The sequence below is a fragment of the Rhinopithecus bieti genome, unplaced genomic scaffold (genome assembly GCF_001698545.2).
Source record: "Rhinopithecus bieti isolate Rb0 unplaced genomic scaffold, ASM169854v2 scaffold_19482, whole genome shotgun sequence".
Taxonomy (NCBI): Eukaryota; Metazoa; Chordata; class Mammalia; order Primates; family Cercopithecidae; genus Rhinopithecus; species Rhinopithecus bieti.
Genome location: NW_016809768.1, coordinates 2,495,560 through 2,513,454, shown reverse-complemented (window position 1 = coordinate 2,513,454; position 17,895 = coordinate 2,495,560). Strand labels below are relative to the sequence as shown.

At 50.3% G+C, this 17,895-nt stretch overlaps 1 protein-coding gene across 9 annotated transcripts in view; it reads left to right on the top strand.

Annotated features, from left to right (window-relative positions):
- Positions 1 to 7,707: 7,707 nt before the first annotated feature.
- Positions 7,708 to 17,895, top strand: part of AGAP1 (ArfGAP with GTPase domain, ankyrin repeat and PH domain 1) — a 662,058-nt gene continuing 651,870 nt past the window's right edge. For 7 of the 9 annotated variants that reach the window (XM_017890287.1, XM_017890285.1, XM_017890292.1 and 4 more), the window contains exon 1: positions 8,278 to 8,481. In XM_017890287.1, coding sequence (XP_017745776.1) covers positions 8,319 to 8,481 — 163 coding nt within the window. In that variant the 5' untranslated portion in view covers positions 8,278 to 8,318. Of the gene's footprint in view, positions 8,482 to 17,895 lie in introns of all 9 variants that reach the window. The other 2 variants (XM_017890293.1, XM_017890291.1) reach the window with 2 other exon arrangements.

Below are 17,895 nucleotides of genomic sequence, written 5' to 3'. Positions count from 1 at the left end.
GACTCAAGGAATAAAGATGTCATGCATTGGTAAGCTCTCTCACACACACATACCAGAATTCTCATGTATTCTTACACATTTCCAGGAATGCTGTAAGTATCTATAACTGTAGAATGAATTACTCTAACATTTAGTGGCTTAAAACAATGATAATCATTTATTACTTCTCGGAGTTTCTGTGGGTCAGGAATTCTGACAAGGCTCAGAGGGTCCAGCTTGTATCTTTCCACCATATCTAGGGTATCAACTGGGAGACCTGAAGCATAAGAGCTGGAGTCATCTGAAGGATATTTTATTTACTTACAGCCCTTCCATGTGGCTTGGGCTTCCTCACAACATGGTGGTCAAGGGCAAGTGGGTGGGAGTATGGGAGAAGAAACAAGTAGAAGCTGTAGTGTTTTTATGAGCCAGTCTCAGAAATCCTGCCTCACTGCTTTTGCTGCATTCGGTGGTTGGAGAAATTACACATATAGAAAACATGGACACCACCTTTCTATTGCTTCCCATAAAAAAAAAAAGGAGTAAAATTGATCTGGATTCAAATCCTAGCTCAGTCATTTCTTTGATATGTGAATTAGGCAAGTTGACTAGAGCTCTTTGAACAGTAATAATGGAATGCTTTAGGTGTAATAATTTATCTTTTACACATAATAAAATGGAGGCTTAAAGAGCTCCTTGGCTCCCCTGCTGGAATAACATCTCCAGTTGACAAAGCATAGCATGCATATCTTATTGATGTTCACCGCCACCCTGTGAGACATCATTGCTGTCTTCAGTGAGCCAAAGAACTGAATGAGGCACTCAATTTCAGCCTAATGAATGGCCAAAGATGGTGTGACAGACTGAACTAGTAGCTGGCTCTGCACTACCTCCCAGAGATGGGATTATACATCTACACCATTGCCATGTAACTTTGCAGGACCCTCTGCTGTGGTGGGGTGTGTGTCCCTTCCTGACTCTGGGCTCACTCTTGTGACTTGCCTTGTCCAAGGGGATATCAGCGGACGTGAAGGGTGCAGCCACTTGGAATGCGCTTGCACACTTGCACACTGGGGTTTCTTTTCTTGCACTTCTGCCGTCACTAAGATGCCTGGTGGTGCCAGGAGGAGAATGAGAGCGCCATAAGGTAGAGCTGAAAAACCCAGCAGAGCCCAGCCTAGATTGGCTGACTCACAGCCGGCCCTAAAAGGGTGAGCAAAGTGAATGCTCAAAGTTGCATGCTGCTGAGATTTTGTGAATGTTTGTTATGCAGCATTTTTGTGGGCAAAGCTAACTGATACAGATTGCTGGTGAGACCAATACATCGTCAAATGCCCAAACTACAAACTGCAAACACAGTCTGGGTGTATCTGGTCTTCATTGCAGAGTTATTTCACCAAAGAAGGGCAAAAAGCAAGAAAAGGAAATTTGATCAGTGGAGTTTCTGGATTATTTCTCCTTGTTCTTGCCCTCCTCTGCTCTCCCATATACCCCTCTCACCAGGAGCCCAAAGCCTTTATGAGGCACTAATTAACCAAAGCTCCCACTGCTGGCTTCATCAAGACCTGCTGGTGATCCCATGCTATATGAATCAAGCTCTGTCATATTATAGTCCACACACATGTCAAATAAAAATGTCATGAAGCTCTTTATCCAGGTATGGGAAGGATGCTAATGAAAGTAGTTCAAGATCAGGCAAATGGGTAAAGCACACAAAAGTCTAGAGACACACTAAGTTTCAGACATTTCCTAAAACACTTCTTAGAGCTAGTCGAGGTGGAAGAGCTATGTAGCTGTGTGTCAGGTCTAGCATATGGATGTTTAAAGTGATGGCAGTGTCTGGGTGCGGTGTCTCACGCCTGTAGTCCCAGAAGTTTTGAAGGGTGAGGTGGGCAGATTACTTGAGCCCAGAAGTTCAAGACAAGCTGGGGCAACATGGCAAAATCCCATCTCTTAAAAAATACAAAAAATAGCCCGGCAAGGTGGCATGTGCCTGTAGTCCCAGTTACTCAGGAGGCTGAGGCGGGAGGGTCGATTGGGCCCAGGAATTTGAGACTGCAGTGAGCTGTGTTTGCGCCACTGCACTCCAGCCTGGGGAACAGAGTGAGAACCTGTCTAAAAATAAATAAATAAATAAATAAATAAAATCAAGTGATCACTGTAAAGATATTCCTATGAAGCTCACAACTCTCGCTGCTGTGCATTAGGAATACAGGACTATGCTGGTCACTGGCAGAATTGTCTTTAATTCACACTTTTAATTAGACATTACCAGAATTATTCTTCCAGCCTTGCTCAGCCACTGAATGTTCTTGTGTGTAAGCTCTGTGTTCATGTGTATGAATCATCATGGCCGTCTTCATCCACAGATATTCTCACTTGTTCCTTTTTTCTTTCTCTCCCTTCCTTTCTCTCTCTTTCTTTCTTTCTTTCCTTTTCTTCCTTCCTTCCTGCTCTTTCTTTCTTTCTCTCTCTTTCTTTCTTTCCTTATTTCCTTCCTTCCTTCCTTCCTTCCTTCCTTCCTTCCTTCCTTCCTTCTTTCTTTCTCTCTCTCTCTCTCTCTCTCCCTCTATCCTTCTCTCCCTCCCTCCCTCTCTCCCTCCCTCCCTCTCTATCTTTCTCCCATTCTCTCTTTCTCTCTTTCTCTCCTTCTTTCTTTTTTAAGAGAGAGTCTCACTCTGTTGCCCAGGCTGGAGTGCAGTGGTGTGATCTTGGCTCACTGCAACTTCTGCCTCCTGGGTTCAAGTGATTCTCCTCCCTCAGCTTCCTGAGTAGCTGGGACTACAGGCGTGCACAACCATGCCCAGCTGATTTTTGTATTTTTAGTAGAGACAGGGTTTCACCATGTTGGCCAGGCTGGTCTTGAACTCCTGACCTCAGGTGATCCACCCACCTTGCTCTCCCAAAGTGCTGGGATTATAGGTGTGAGCCACCGTGCCTGGCCTCTCACTTATTCTTTGTTTATAGTCTCAGATTGGATTCAGAAATTGAACCCTAGAAGCAATGTTTCTTCAAGAGATAATCCCCTGGAATGCAAACTCACTAAAGGCAAGCTTCATCTTTCACCTCTGTATCCCTAGAACATATCACCCTGCCTAGGATACAGTAGATGATCAATAAAGATTTCTTGAATGAATAAATAAGTGACAGAATGAATGAACGAATGAATGGGCTGATCATTCAAACCATCTTTGATATTTCTGGGACAGAAGACATTCACTACTTTAAGACTTGGCTTGCTCTCACCGTGGCGTTTTCACTCAGAGCTTATAAGTGCCGGGAAGGACCATCACACACACACACACACGCACACACACACAAAGCTAGAATTATTGGCTGTATTCACGGAAGATAAATCTGCAGCACATTCCTGGTAAATGTCACTGGGTCCCATGTTGCTGGAGAAACTTCAATTTTAACTCAGTAAACCTTTACTAGGCACCTACAACGTGCCTGGCATGATGAGAGAACAGCTTTTACCATAGGAGAGCTATTGTTGATTAATTAATTTATTGAATGTTTGTTGCATTACAATGCTCCAAGGCCTGTGCAAGAGAAATATGGTTCTTGTCTTCATGACAATTACAATTTAATGGAGAAGCTGTTTGTTTGCCAAACATTTATTAGGTAGCTACTATGTGTCAGCTACTGTTATAGGCACTGGGAATAGAATGGGGAGCAAAACAGACAAAAAATAATCCTGGCCCTCATGGAGCTTATGTTCTAATGGGGGACACAAACCATACACAAGATAAATAAGTAAAATATATGGTGAGTTAGACAGGAATAAGTGCTAAGAAAAACATAAAGCAAGTGCATTCATCTCCCATTGCTGCTATAACAAATTAGCACAGATTGAGTGGCTTAAATGACAAAATTGTATTATCTTATAGTTCTGGGGGTCAAAAGTCCAAAAATGGGTCAATAGGGCTGTGATCCTTCTGGAGTCTGTAGGAAAGAATCTGTTTTCTTCCATTTTCCAGCTTGTAGAGGCAGCCTGCATTCCCTGGCTGGTGGCCCCCTCCTCCATCTTCAAAGCCAGCCCAGCAGCATCTTCCAATCTCTCTCTCTCCCTTGCCTTCCTCTCCTCTCTCTCTCCCTTACACCTGTCTTCACATCTCCTCTGTTTCTGACCCTCCTGCCTTCCTTGTACAAGGCCTGCTGTGATTACACTGGGCCCACTCAGATAATCTGGGATAATCTCTTCATCTCAAGATCCTTAGTTTAATCACACCTGTAAAGTCCTTTGCCACTTAGACTAACATATCTACTGGTTTCAGGGATTAGGATGTAGACATCTTAGGGGACCATTATTCTTTCTACTACAGCAAGGAGGGGGACATGAAGTATTGGGAAACAGGGATGCCATTTTAGAGAAGATGTTAGGGAAAGTCACATTGAGAAGGTGGCTTTGGAGCAAATACATAAGGAAACAATAGTCCTGGTGAAGGGGGCAGGGAGACAGAGAAACAGATGACAAGGGTGGGGGTGTGATGGGTGTATTTATGGGGCAGCAAGGAGGCCAGTGTGGCCAAAGAGGAGAGAACAGGCTAGAAGTAGAGATGCTGTGGCAAGAGGGACAGTCATAGGTTGAATTATGCCCCCAAAATTAATATGTTAAAGTCCTAACTCCCAGTACTCCAGACTATGACTATATTCAGAAATTGGACCTTGAAAGAGATGACTACGCTAAGATGATGTCATTAGGAGGGGGTTGAATCCAATATGAATGGAGTCCTTCTAAGAAGGGGAGATGGGGACATGGACATACAGAGGAAAGACCCCCATGAGGCCACAGTGAGAAGGCAGCATCCACAAGCCAAGAAGAAACCATCCCTGCAACAGCTTGATCTTGGCTCTTTCAGCCTCCAGCATTGTGAGAAAATGGATTTCTGTTAAAGCCATGCAGTCTGTGGAAGCTTTTTTTTTATTTTTTTTTTGAGACCGTCTTGCTCTGTCTTCCAGGCTAGAGTGCAGTGGTCTGATCACAGCTTACTGCAACCTTGACCTCCTGGGCTCAAGCCATCCTCCCACCACAGCCTCCTGAGTAGCTGGGACTAGAGGTTCACAACACCATGCCTGGCTAATTGTTTGTAGAGACGGGGTTTCACCATGTTGCCCAGGCTGATCTCGAACTCCTGGGCTCCAGCAGTCCTCCCAAAGTGTTGGATTACGGGCATGAGGCATCAGGACAGGCTCACAGAAGGTTTTCATGGCAGCCCTTGCTGGGTAACATAGGCACACAGGCAGAGACACCAGCTGCCTTTGCTCTGGACTATATTCTCAAGGATGTCTGCAGAGCAAACAGCCTTGGAAGACAGAGATAATGTTTTCTGCCAAGTCAAGGGTAGACATACTTACTATCCATGATGAAAACAGTGTCTCCCTCTGGAGTGAAGGGCAGACACACTTATTGCCCATATGAAGCATCTGAGCTCTCTAAGCTCAGGATTGAAAACTTATAAAACTTACAAAACTCCTATAGGGCAGCTGACTGCAAGTACAGGCTTCACCTGGGCCTCATGCTGCCCATGGGAATTGGGGATCCATGAACCGGTGCATGAAAATGCTGATATTCTGACTAATGCTATTGTTATGAATAACAAAGTCCTTGGTTTCTGATCTGGGAGTCTCATGTCTTCTGCCAGCATCCATGAATTGTGGCAGGCTAACTTGTTAGCTTACAAGTAAGGGAATAGCTCAGCCCCTGAGCAGCTTTTGATAAGAGCTCATGCCTCTAGGGGAGGCCAGATGGGAGTCACTGGAGGGTTTTGAGAAAAGGCATGACAAGCCCTGACAAAGGTTTTGTAAGTTTCACCAGGTCTGACTTATTGAGAATACATTGTAAGGGAACAGGTAGGAGGCAGGGAGCTATTACAATTGTTAGATCTAGTGATGATCCAGCTAGATGATCCTGACTTCAGCTGAGTGGTGGGAGTGAGTGAAGTCGTGGGATTCTGGATCCTTTGAAGGTGGAGCTGACACAATTTGGGATATGAGAAAATGAGAAGCAAAAATGACAGAACCGAATTTTTAGCCTAAGCAAATGATGGCCTGGAGTTGCCCGTGACTGGGATGGAGAAGATTTTTAGGAGATGTAGCAGGAAGGGATGGCAGGAGTTCACCTGGCAACATGCTGGACTTAAAACACCAGCTAGGCTTCCGGAAATGTTGAGGATGCAGGTGTATGTGAATTTGTTATTCAGTGGTGAGGTCAAGGCTGGAGATACACGTGAGCTTCATTAACCTGTGTATGATATTCAAATCATAAGACAGAGGTGATCACAGCAAACAGCAAATGAAAGAGGCCTAACCATAAGCCCTGGGGCCCTCCATATTTAGACGTTAGGGGAGTAGGAGAAAACCACAAAAGGGACAGCGAAGCCAGAAACACAGCGGGAAGCCCTGGTGAGCACTGGGAGAAGGGGTTTCCAGGAGTGGACACCGAGTGATCCGCGAGTGATCAGCTGCTGCTAAGTCAGGTTAGGTGAGGCCACATGCCTGCCTTTTGGTTACTAGAGTTAATTATGCGTGGAAAGCCCGAGCCATGGTGTGATGACCTGTGCCTAAGAGTCAAGGAGAAGACAAGCAGGCCCGGAATAGTAAAAATGTCAGCACATCTCTGGCAAGTTGTGGAACCCAGCCAGTAAGCCAACACAGCTGGATACCAGGGTGCTTAGGCCATAGCAAACTGCATGTGAGCCGGTGAAGGCTCAGCAGACTTTAAACTGGGATGCCGGCCGGCTGATTGTGTTTCAAAAAGACCACGCCGATGGCTGGGGGCAGGGACTTAGCCAGTGTCCTCAATCCAGGACCTTGTGGGACCGCCCAGCAGTCGGTGCTTCCGCAAATCTCAAGGGTCCCATTTGCCTCAAGGCTGCGGGACGAGCCTTCCAAGCGCTGCTGCAGTGCGGTCCCAGCTCTGCGGGGTCCCCGGGGCTGAGCTCAATCGGGTATTGCTGTGGGACGGACAGGCCAGGGGCTAGGGACCCCCGTGGAGCAGGCAGCGGCGCTCAGGAGGCAGCAGCTTGAGATCCACGGCTCAATTTTTAAAAATTGTAAGGGAGAAGGATGCCTCGAAAGCCTCCGTGGTATTTTGTCGCATCTCGCACCCCTGTCTAAACTTTAGTCCACTCGTGGAGTGTGGATCTCCACGTCGCATGGGTTCAGGAGGCACTTCGCCTTTGGAAAGAAATCGTATGTATTAAGAGAAAACACGTGTGCTACTTTGAGAAAAGGAGGCAGAAAGTTACTAAACGCGGGAGGGGGAGGCCCGCTAACCAAGCGAGGCCGTGGGACGCTGGCGAGTCGCAGAGGCTCCTGGAGCCAGCCGCTTGGAAACAAACAAAAACGCAGGCGGGCGGACTCCTGGGCAGCCTCCCCCGTGCCAGGGCGCGGGGGCCGCCGCGAGAACCCGGATAGGAGATGGGCGACGCAGGGCCCGGCTGGCGGCAGGGTCCCGCACCCTGGCCCGGTGTGAACACCCCGCGCACCCCGCCGCCCCGGCCCGCCGGGGGCGCGGACTACAAGTCCCAGGAAGCCCAGAGGCAGGCGCGGGGCGGGGCCTGGCGCAATTCCCCGGGATCCGGCGGAAGCGCCAAGGAGGAACGCAGCGTCGGCGGCCGGAGGGCGGCGAGCGCGCGGCGGCGGCGCGGGCCGCAAGGCGGCGGGGGCCGACGTGGGCCGAGCCCTGCGTGGCCCAGGGAGGGCCGGCCGGGCAGCGGCGGGGGCGCTCGAGCGGGCTCCGCGGCTTTGCCACGGCGGCCCTGCGGCTTGGTTCCAGCCCTCGGGCCGGCGGCGCACGGCGGGCTCGGCGAGGGGTCCCGACGCGCCCGGGCGGGCCGGCAGTACGGACAAGCGCGCGACCCACGCCGCGACCAGGAGCCGGGAGGGCCGCGGGTCAACTGCCAGGGGTCGCCCTCGGCCCCGGCGCTCGGATGCGAGCCGGCTGCCCTGGGCCTTTAATGGCTGCCTCGGCGGAAGCAGCCCCTAGGGCTGGAAGGCGGGCTGCGGCTCAGGAAGGCGCCCAGCGGAGCTCCTCTGGGGCCGGCCCGCGCGCGCGGGGCCGCGCCCTCCATGGGGGCGCGCTCCGCCGGGCGGCCCGCTGACCGGGACGCCGGGGCCCGCTCGCCTTGCTGGCCGCAGCGTTCCGGGCATTGAACCTGAGCCCGCGGGCCCAGCCCCGCGCCTGCCGCCCCGCTTTCTCCTCGCGCCCCTCCGCCCGCCGCCCGGCGGGCCCGGCTTCCCCCGGGGCTTTGCGACCGGGCTCGGCGGCCTCGGGCCGGGGCGGGCGGCGGCGGCGGGGGCGCGCGGCCTCCTCCGGACGCGGCGCCTGCACCATGAACTACCAGCAGCAGCTGGCCAACTCGGCTGCCATCCGGGCCGAGATCCAGCGCTTCGAGTCGGTCCACCCCAACATCTACTCCATCTACGAGCTGCTGGAGCGCGTGGAGGAGCCGGTGCTGCAGAACCAGATCCGGGAGCACGTCATCGCCATCGAAGGTGAGGGCCGGGCAGCCTTGGGGCCTCGGGAAGGCGCGGACGCCCGCGGCGCGGCGGGGGTGTGCGCTGTGTGCGTGCGGGTGTCCACACTTGCCGGCTGGGGCACGCGGCTGCCCCGCAGAGGGAGCATTGCGGCGCTGCTTGCCTTGCAAGGCCGGCGAGCGTCGCCTGCGCCCCGCACGCCGCGAGCTCCGCCAGGAAGATGGATCGTCAGCGTTAATTTGCTAATGGACAATAGAGCCTCTCCTGCGGGAAAGTGGCTCGGTGCCTCAGCGTCCTGGGCCGCCCAAGCGTCCCGGCCCAGCAGACGCCGGGGGCAGCAAGAGGGGTTGGCGCCACCCGACCCCTGACAGGTTGCCAGGCCTGGGCGTCTTGCTGAACGTTGAAGACGTGTTCTGAGAAGTGCTGCCTCGGGGGGCGAGGCCCGGACCGGCGTGTTTGGGCGGTGGAGGGCTGTCCTCCTTAGTGTCTTTGCTCAATTCAGGGGTGCAGTTGAACTTAGTGGTTGCCGAGAGCCAGCCCCAACCGCTGGAGCATCGTGTCCAGATGCAGGTCCATTTGCCCCTGTGCAGACGCTGGCCCCGGTAGTGTGCTTTGTACCAACCAGAAGTCCTGGATTGGATGAGAGGAGGGAAGAACCCTACCAGGAGGGCAGGGCGTCCTCCAGCGGAAGGGTCTCGCTTTCCTATGTCTGCACTTGGAGGCCACTGAAGTGGAGGGTGCTGTGGTTTTAAGGGGGACAGGATACTTGGGCAGAATCCCCCGCTTCCCTCTGAATGTCAGGCAGGGCCATGGCCTTCCAGGAGAGCTACAGCAGCAGTCTGCCTTCCGAGACTGTGCCCTTTGGATTTCTGGTGGCTCTCATTTCTCTGTTTCCAGGCTGCTGAATTATTTCCTTGCTTCATCCCTTTGGTCCTGCCAAGACTTACCTGGGGCACCAGGTGACATGTGTGTGGGCAGTGTGGAGTCAGATCCTAGCCACAGTTGATCAGCACTTTCTCCCCTGTCAGCGCTATTGGCCAGTGATGGTAAAAAGCCTGCGGAGTGGCTTGTCCATAATACAGACTGGCCGGTAAGACCTTTATTGAGGAACATTGAGAATGGCTCAAGGCCGGCAGGAATGTGCCTGAAAGCCTGGTGCTGGCGTCGCCCAGCCTCCTCCCTCTGTGAGGGAGAGGGTATCAGCCCACAGAGAGGCTTTGCCTTGGCACTATGCAGTCTGAACTACTAACCCCGAAGTGTTTTGGTTTGAAACTTGGCCAGTTAGGTGGAGAAAGTGGATGTTGTGTTGCTGAGCCCTTGGCATTTGGCAGCCCTGTAGACTTGAACCATGTCCCAGCCAGGCTGGCTGACTGGCAGACTATACCCTTGGGGTACTTGCTAATTCCAGGGGAGGATCCAGGTGGAGCTCCAGCTTTATGGGGTCCTGGCTCTTTGTGTGTATCTGTCTCCCATGAGGTCACCTGGCTGCCTTGTTGGTGACTTAAGATGCTCTGTGAATTCCTCAAGAGACAGGCCGTGTCTCGTGGTGAGAGGCGGTGGGACCTGCACCCCTCTGCTGATGATTGGGTGGTGTTGCAGCAAGGTTCCTCCAGAGCTCCAGCTCTGCGTCTGGTACGGGAGCTGTGAAGGCTGCACGGTGCTCATTTCAGATGGTTCTTCCTGGCTGGCTGGCAGCATCCGCAGAAGTCTGATGAAATGCTGAGGAAGCCGGTGTCAGGTATTGAAGGCACCTGGCTCAGAGCCTCTGTTGCTGCGTGGAGACCTCTGGCTGAGTGGGGTTCACAGCACCTTGTTTTTATTTCCCATTCTTGAAGCTGAGCTCTGGGGCTCAAGCACTTCCAGCAAAGCAGTTTGACTTTTTAGAAAGAGGATGTGGTTGCCTTTTCCTTTCTTCCTTAAAAAAAAAAAAAAAGTCGTTCCTAGATGATGGTGGTTTTTGACAGTGTGACGCTTCCCTTTGTGATTTGAGACTATAGGCCCCTTCTTGGCCAGGATCCTTGTCATGTTTCATAAGACTTAGAATCATTGGGCGAAGCCTGTTGGGAACTGGGGGGATGCTGTTATTTTTCTCTTAGAAATAGGGATGTCTACATTGTGTGGAGCTGTAGTTAATTTAGTGAGGCCGAAGAACCACTCAGACATGCTACTGTTCTTTGCATGTTCTTCTGTGATCAATAATGATACCCACCTTTCATTTCTGTAGAACTTTAACAGAAATCTTTTTGCATTTGTCGTCTCATTGTGTGACTTCACCAACCCTGTTATCCTCATTTTATGGAGGAGCGGGTGGAGGTTCAGGGAGGGATAATGGTCTCCTGAACATTTGACTGCGGTGGTTTAAAGTCTGATCTGAACCAAGGGGTCATTTGAATGGAGTTTCAGTCTCCAGACTGCGTGTGGATGGCAGAAACCCAGTGCTGGCAACTCAGCCTGCGCTGGAACATCACAGTAACTGCAGAGGGCTCCCGGCAAGGAGCTGCCCCTGCCTGTGCGTGCACCTTGGAGATTTTAAAGTCTACCCATTTCTAATCAGAACAGCAGGTGCACGTCATAACAAATGGCTCAAAAAGTCACTTGTCCCACCAGACAGAAAACTAGCCACATTTTAGAAGATTTCCAACTGGAGTTTTCCCCCTCCCCCTTCCTCCATATGTACATACACAAAATTGGGGTCTGACTTCCAAAGCCTCTGGACTACCATGATGTGGGCGCTTCTTAATGTTATGAAGAGCTTTTGAAGATAGGGTTTCTCTTGTTGGCACAATATTCCCACATTTGGCTGCACCCTACTCAAAAGTTCACTGTTTTCTGGCATCTTCAGGAATTTTTGCTCTTGGAGTGAGGTGCAGCCTTGTCCAAGGGAAGGATGTTTTGGCTGATGCTCATTTCGGAACGACTTGAAGTGGGTCTGGGTTAGAAAATCTCTTAACGATGGACGAAATATATTTTAGTTGAAAGGCTCACCAAGGCTCCCAAATAAAAACAGATCTGTAATCCTGTTTGTAGGCATGGGATTACATGTGATTTTGCCCTCAGTCTTGTTTTAAAACATTAGCTTGTCAGAGAGATGTTTTTTTTTTCCCCAATTTTTATTTTGTACATTGAGAGGTTTATTCCTCCCTCCCCCACCCCCAAATTGCTAGAGTTTAAGGAAGCATTGCTGATTGTTCCAGATTTATCTGATCAGGTTTCTGGGATGTCCTATGGGGCATGGCGTGCTGTGAAACGTAGCCACACAGCTGTGTCGTTTCCGGAGCCTCTGCAGCCACCATGCCCAGAAATGAGCCTGAGACCCACCTTGCCTCCAATCTGAACAGTGTGTGTTAGTTTGCCCTCTGATTCTCTTTAGAAAACTCCATCTGGGGTTGATGGTGTTGAGGTAGATGAATCAACTGCCTTTCTTGTTCAATAAAGCTTGTTCTTCTTTCAAGGATAAAGCCTCTCTTAGCAGTTGCACATCGTAATTTAGCTTGCCAGCAGCAGGACCGTGATGTGAGTGATAACCCAGCCAGCACATTCAGCCAGGCAGCGCGATTCCCCAGTTCCCAGGTGTCGCCGGGAAGGTTGGCCTTCTTCTGAGGTTGAGCCCTCAGCCAGCCCTCAAGCCTCCATCCCCACCAGGTGGCCGATGAGAGGAAACCCAAGCTCTCCACTGGCCTGGCCTGGCCTGGCATTTGGTGGGAGAACCCTGCCCTGCACTTCTTAAGGGCATTTTCACAGGGAGATTCCAGGACCCTTTAGTAGTATCTGAGCCCCAGTGTTTGGGGGACCTGGGAAGGTGGGTCAGGGTTCCCCATTGTGTCCCATGATACAGCTGCTCTGTTGAGCATCTGTGCCCCGCAGAGTGCGGAGTGTCTAATGTGCATCATCTCAGTTCATCCTGCGGCGATCCTGTACACAGATGCACTGCTGAGGCCCAGCAAGCTTGGGACACTTGTGCAAGAGCGGTGAGCTGGGCCCGTCCAACCTCACCTCTGGCCCTCTGTCGCCGTGTGAGATAGAAGCAGAGCCATTGTTATTCATACTTCCCATAGGCCATGTGTGCAAAGCGTGTCCCAAGCTTGTTTCCGCCACCTAAGGCAAGAGGATTTGAGAAGGCCCCAAAGAACCAAAAGTATTCTCTGTAAAGCAACTGACTGTGGCAAAACTTCAGAAGCGTTTGTTTTCACGTGGAAATGTATTTAGTCCGGTTGATGCAGGTGTGCATGTTTAGGGAAACAAACATTTTCTTCCTGCCGCCGATAAGTGTCATGTTTCTTTGTCACCATTGGCCATGTTCATAATCCTTCAGGTTGAATGGAAGGCAGCAGGTTTGCAGTCCCCTCCTTAAAAATAACGCCCAGTTGGCTTTTAGTTGCTTCCAGGTGAGCTCTCGTACCTTACCGGAACCCGGGGCCGCCTCCATGTGGGTGTTCCTTGTGAGTCTGAGTCCGGCTTACTCATGCCTCTTAGTTGTGGTGCAGGTGCTCTTTGAGATGCCACCTTCTCTGCCTGTTGCTCACCATGCGAGGCCCGGTCTGTGTTGGTGTCACTCATGACCAGCCTTGCCTCGCCAGAATTAAGGCCCTCCTGCTCTTTGCCCACCCCGTTTGGCCCACCTACTTAATCCCACTCCAGCCGGGAGGTCTGGAAGCTGGTCGGGAGGTGGAAGCTGGTCGGGAGGTCCGGAAGCTGGTCGAGGGCAGATGTCAGGGCTTGTTTATTGTTGTATCCTCAGTGGTTTGATATGTCCTGTCTGGCCCTCGAAGGATGCCCGAGGGTTGTTTGTTGGCTGGCTGACTTGCCAGAGGGTCCTTTCAGAAGCTCCTTCTTGGTAGGATCAACAGTGTTTATGCGCTGCAGAAGTGAGGGCATTTTGAAACGTCCCCAGAGCACAGAAGTTAGGGTTCGACACCTTTTGGATTTGGTGGGCTGGCTTGGTGGGAACTCAGTATCATGTGGTGTTTGGGATGGAAGTGAAATTTTCTTTACTGTAGGTAGGGGAAGCAAAAGATGTGCTTGCTAAATCTTGGCAGCTTTTTCAGATCACCTGCCTACAACAGGTTGGTGTTTATGTTTGGTGTAAGTGAATTTCAGACATAGAATCAATATTGAGAGGACAAACGGGTGACAGCCTGTGTCACTGCCGTGATGTAGTATCTTCGGTGTCACACTGAGAGCAACGTGAGTGTGTGTCAGGTCACATTGAGGGCTGGTGGAAACAGATTGCCGGCCCGTCCCATACCTCCCAAGTTTTTAGTTCTGTGGGTTTGGAGCAGGATGCAAGAATATGCCTCTCTAACAAGTGTCCTGAGGATGCGGATGCCCTGGTCCAGGGACCACACTTCAGGAAGCATTGCTGTAGAGGGAAGGCAGCTCCAGTTGACTTGGTATCGTCTCTGGGCCATTACTTCTTCTTCCTTGCTGTGCTTGTAGCCAGGTGAGAAGGTTTCATCAGCCTCTCCTGCAGGTTGCAGGTGAAGACACCGAAGGCCAGCTGCTCAGGGAGTTGCTTGTGGTCACACAGGCTAAGTGTGGTGGAGGAGGGACTTAAACCAGATCTGAATGGTTTCAAGCTGGTGTTCATGTGATCTCCATGATGCTTTTTGAAAAGGAGCTGAATGCTGGGTCTGTCGTCCTGGACCCCTTTAAGTTTCATTAGGGATGGCACTGGGTTCAAGAGACTGGAGAAGAGACCTAGATCCAGCAAACAAAAGACACAGGGTTTATTAGGGGAACTTATGTACATAGCGGTCCCATGGCAGCCTCGGCAAGAGAAGCGCTGCTACCTGCTTTCAGAAAGTGTGCAGTTTATATAGCGTTTTCACTTAACACACTCCTCCAAACAACCACCACCCAGCCACCTTCTTTTAACCCCAATCGAAGAGCCTCAATACCCTGTATGGCCTGCTTTCCATGGGACAGGCTGGTGGTTTAGATGTTCCTCATAGATAAGGAATGAATCTCCGGGTTGGCCACTCCCGGGATTCATTAGCTCAGAACCCCGAACACACATTCAGGTGCACCTGCCGTGCGGGGCCATTCTCAGGGTGTGCCTCAGTTATTGCTCTCAGGGGCATCTGCCAGTGGGCTGTGTTTCTGTGACATGGTGGCATGGCGGATGGCCATTGCCAAGAGAATCTGGTCTGGAGGTGGAGGCAGCTGATGTCCATTTCCTTCTAGTCTCATTCTGTGGTTTTGTGGATTTTCCTTCTTGTCTTTCGGAGATTGTTGCTTTTTAATGTAGTCTCATGTATATTTAGATGGGATTCTTCAATATTCACTTATTGTATGATAATTTGGCAGATGACACATTTTGTTACCAATATTTCCAACTTGAAAGCACATTTCTGTAAAAGACAGGATCTAGGTGTTACTAGTAGCTTAAAAGAGCTGTTGGAGGAGCCTGAAGGAAGTGACTCAGAAGGGAGAGAAGCAGTGGGGGCAGCTGCAGGAACCTTCAAATCAAAACCTGCAGCCCTGTTGCTACCACCTCTTGTTTTTTGCCTAAACCAGGCATTTTATTTTGTTAAGATGAAAATCCCTTATTTTGCGTCCGTTTTTCCCCCTGTATACCCTGCAGGTGTTTATAGTTTGTGAGTCTCACTCTGGCTTGTTTTAACCACCGATTTCATTTTGTCTCATGTTTCTGTACACTCTAGCAAACCTGTGTCCCCTCCCTGCCCCATCCCAATCCTCCAGACCCTTCGAGTCCTTAGCTTAAGTGATTGAGTCTGGCAAAGCGGATGAGGCTTAGCTATTTTTAAAATCCAGGGTTTGAGGTTCTGATCTGGTGCTTAGCTACATAATTCCTTCCCTTTGTTAAGTACCTTTCTCCGAGAAACAAAATGCACTCTACAGATGTTAATCTCTAATCTTTGCAGCATCTGTTATTTTTATTCAGGGGTACAAGTGCTTTGTGTGTGCTGCAGTGAGCCCTGGCCTTCTGGAAGCTCTGTGCTTCTGAGGGGCTGAGGGGGATTTGGGGGTCCCATTTCATAGTGTGGGCCTCTGTCTTTCCCAGGATGCAGTGATGACCATCCGGAGGCAGGGCTGGCATTGTCCATTGGGTCCAGTCCCTCTGTCTTCCAGGACTTTTCTCACAAGTGACCATGGCCAGAAGTGGGTATCGTGCTTGTGTCTGAGGCCTGGGGAGGAAAGGAAAACAAATACCACTCCCTGCAGAAGAGATCGTTGATGGATCTTTTGAATAACCAGCCAGATAGCTTGTTTGTGTGCGAGGTTGGGACATTTTCCATAAAGAGCAGACTAAATATAGGCTCGAGGGTGGGGACCAGGGCCGGAGAGGGGGCTGTCGCTGCTCACTCCAGTATTGTTTCTTCCGTTGGTAACCAGAACTTGCCACCAGCCCCGAACAGGTGGCCACCCTGAGCTCCCTGGGAACAGATTGGTGTTTTTGTTTAACCAGGGGCTCATTTGCAAATTTCACACTTCTCCCGCTGTTTGATGGGGATTGTCTTTTTTGGGCTGCAGTGTTGGAGTATGTGTACAGTGTTTCTACACAAGCAACTGTCTAATCTTTAAAACTGCTCATGCCGTCTGGTTGTCATTAGCATCATGGTTAGAAGCTTTTTATTTCCTTTTTTAATTTTTTTTAAAGGGTGGGAAAACACTTTTCATGGTTCTGGGAGAAGAATTTCAAATAATTACTGGCCGTGTTCACAAATGATTTATGTTTGGTCTTGGAGAAATGTCAACATTCAACAGGCTCTAGTAAATATAACCATGTTGATTTCCAGCTTAGGACAAAGCTACTGTTCCCCTGTTCTCACTCAGATAATAGTCTTAAAGGCAGAATGGTATCTTTAGAAAGTAAATTTAGCTTCAATTCAACACGTTTTAGTTTTAGCCGATAGTGATTTATAGTATCGAGGATACTTGAAAGACAGAAGTTAGATATTTTTAAAAAATGTATATGAATGCCTGCAAAAAATAGCCACAAGACCTACCCTTTTTTCAGGAAAGAGTTTTCACTTCTTAAATGTCACCTTGGGGGCATGCCCACCGTGTGATGGTACCCTTCAGCATGATTGGTAATGTCGGAAGTGCTGGCTAGCTTATGTAATGAAAAAGAAATCAATTTGGAAAGAACTGATTGCCCTGAACTTCCATCCTGTTTGTGCGTTGAGCTGCCCTTTTCAGTGGGGGAGAATCCAGCATGTTTTCCAGAGAGGGCACTTCCGGAAGCCTGTCTGCCCCCGCTTTGTTGTTGTTTTCGAAGGTCTGGGGTGCTGCTGTGAGCCCGGATCCAGTATCTGCTCCTGTTCTGACGACACTGCTCCTGCTGGAAGTTCAGGCTGGTGAACCTGATTTGGGAGGGGATGGTGTGATTGGCGGGGAACAGCATTGTGGTAATTTTAGCTTCAGCAATCAAGCCTGGATCTCTGAGTGTTCATGTGGTACTTGAAGTTTGGGTTTGGAACTGGTGGGATTGAGACCACTTCAAACTCTTTCTTGGAACTTTTTATTATTTATGATTTGTTTTTTGAGACAGGTTCTCTGTTGCTCAGGCTGCAGTGCAGTGGCACTATTGGGACTCATTTGTAGCCTCAACCTCCCAGACTCAAGTGATCCTCCCACCTCAGCCCCCCAAGTAGCTGGGACTATAGGCGTGCACCACGCTTGGCTAATTCGTTGTATCTTCAGTAGAGATGGGGTTTCACCTTGTTACCTGGGCTGGTCTTCAAATTCTGCACTCAAGCCGTTCACCTGCCTCAGCCTTCCAGAGTGCTGGGATTACAGGCATGAGCCACCGTGCCTGACCTATTTTTAAATTTTTGAGACAGTCTCGAATGTCAGTCAGGCTGAAGTACAGTGGCATGATCATGGCTTACTGAAGCCGTGCCCTCCTGAAGCGATCCTCCTGCCTTGGCCTCCCAAGTAGCTGGGACCACAGGCACATACCACCATGTCAGACTAATTTTTTTTTTTTTTATTTTTTTGTAGAGATGGGTTCTCGCTGTGTTGCCTTGGCCTCCTGAAGTCTTAGGATTACAGGCTTGAGCCACTGCACCCAGCCTCGAACTCTCTTTTTTTTTGACACATAACATAGAGAAAGGTGCCTGAGTCATAAAGGAGAAAGTTTTCACAAACTGTTTGTGGTACCAGCATCCAGTTCAGTGGCCAGCACAGACTCATCTACCTTGAGGGTGGTTAGAAATTGTAGCCCCCGTTTATTGGTCTCTTCCGCCTGTGATGTGCGCCTAAGTGGTTGCCTGTTTTGGGGCTGTCAGTGTTTGAGTGGTTCCCTGTTTTGGGGCTGTCAGTGTTTGAGTGGCTGCCTGTTTTGGGGCTGTCAGTGTTTGAGTGGTTCCCTGTTTTGGGGCTGTCAGTGTTTGAGTGGTTCCCTGTTTTGGGGCTGTCAGTGTTTGAGTGGCTGCCTGTTTTGGGGCTGTCAGTGTTTGAGTGGTT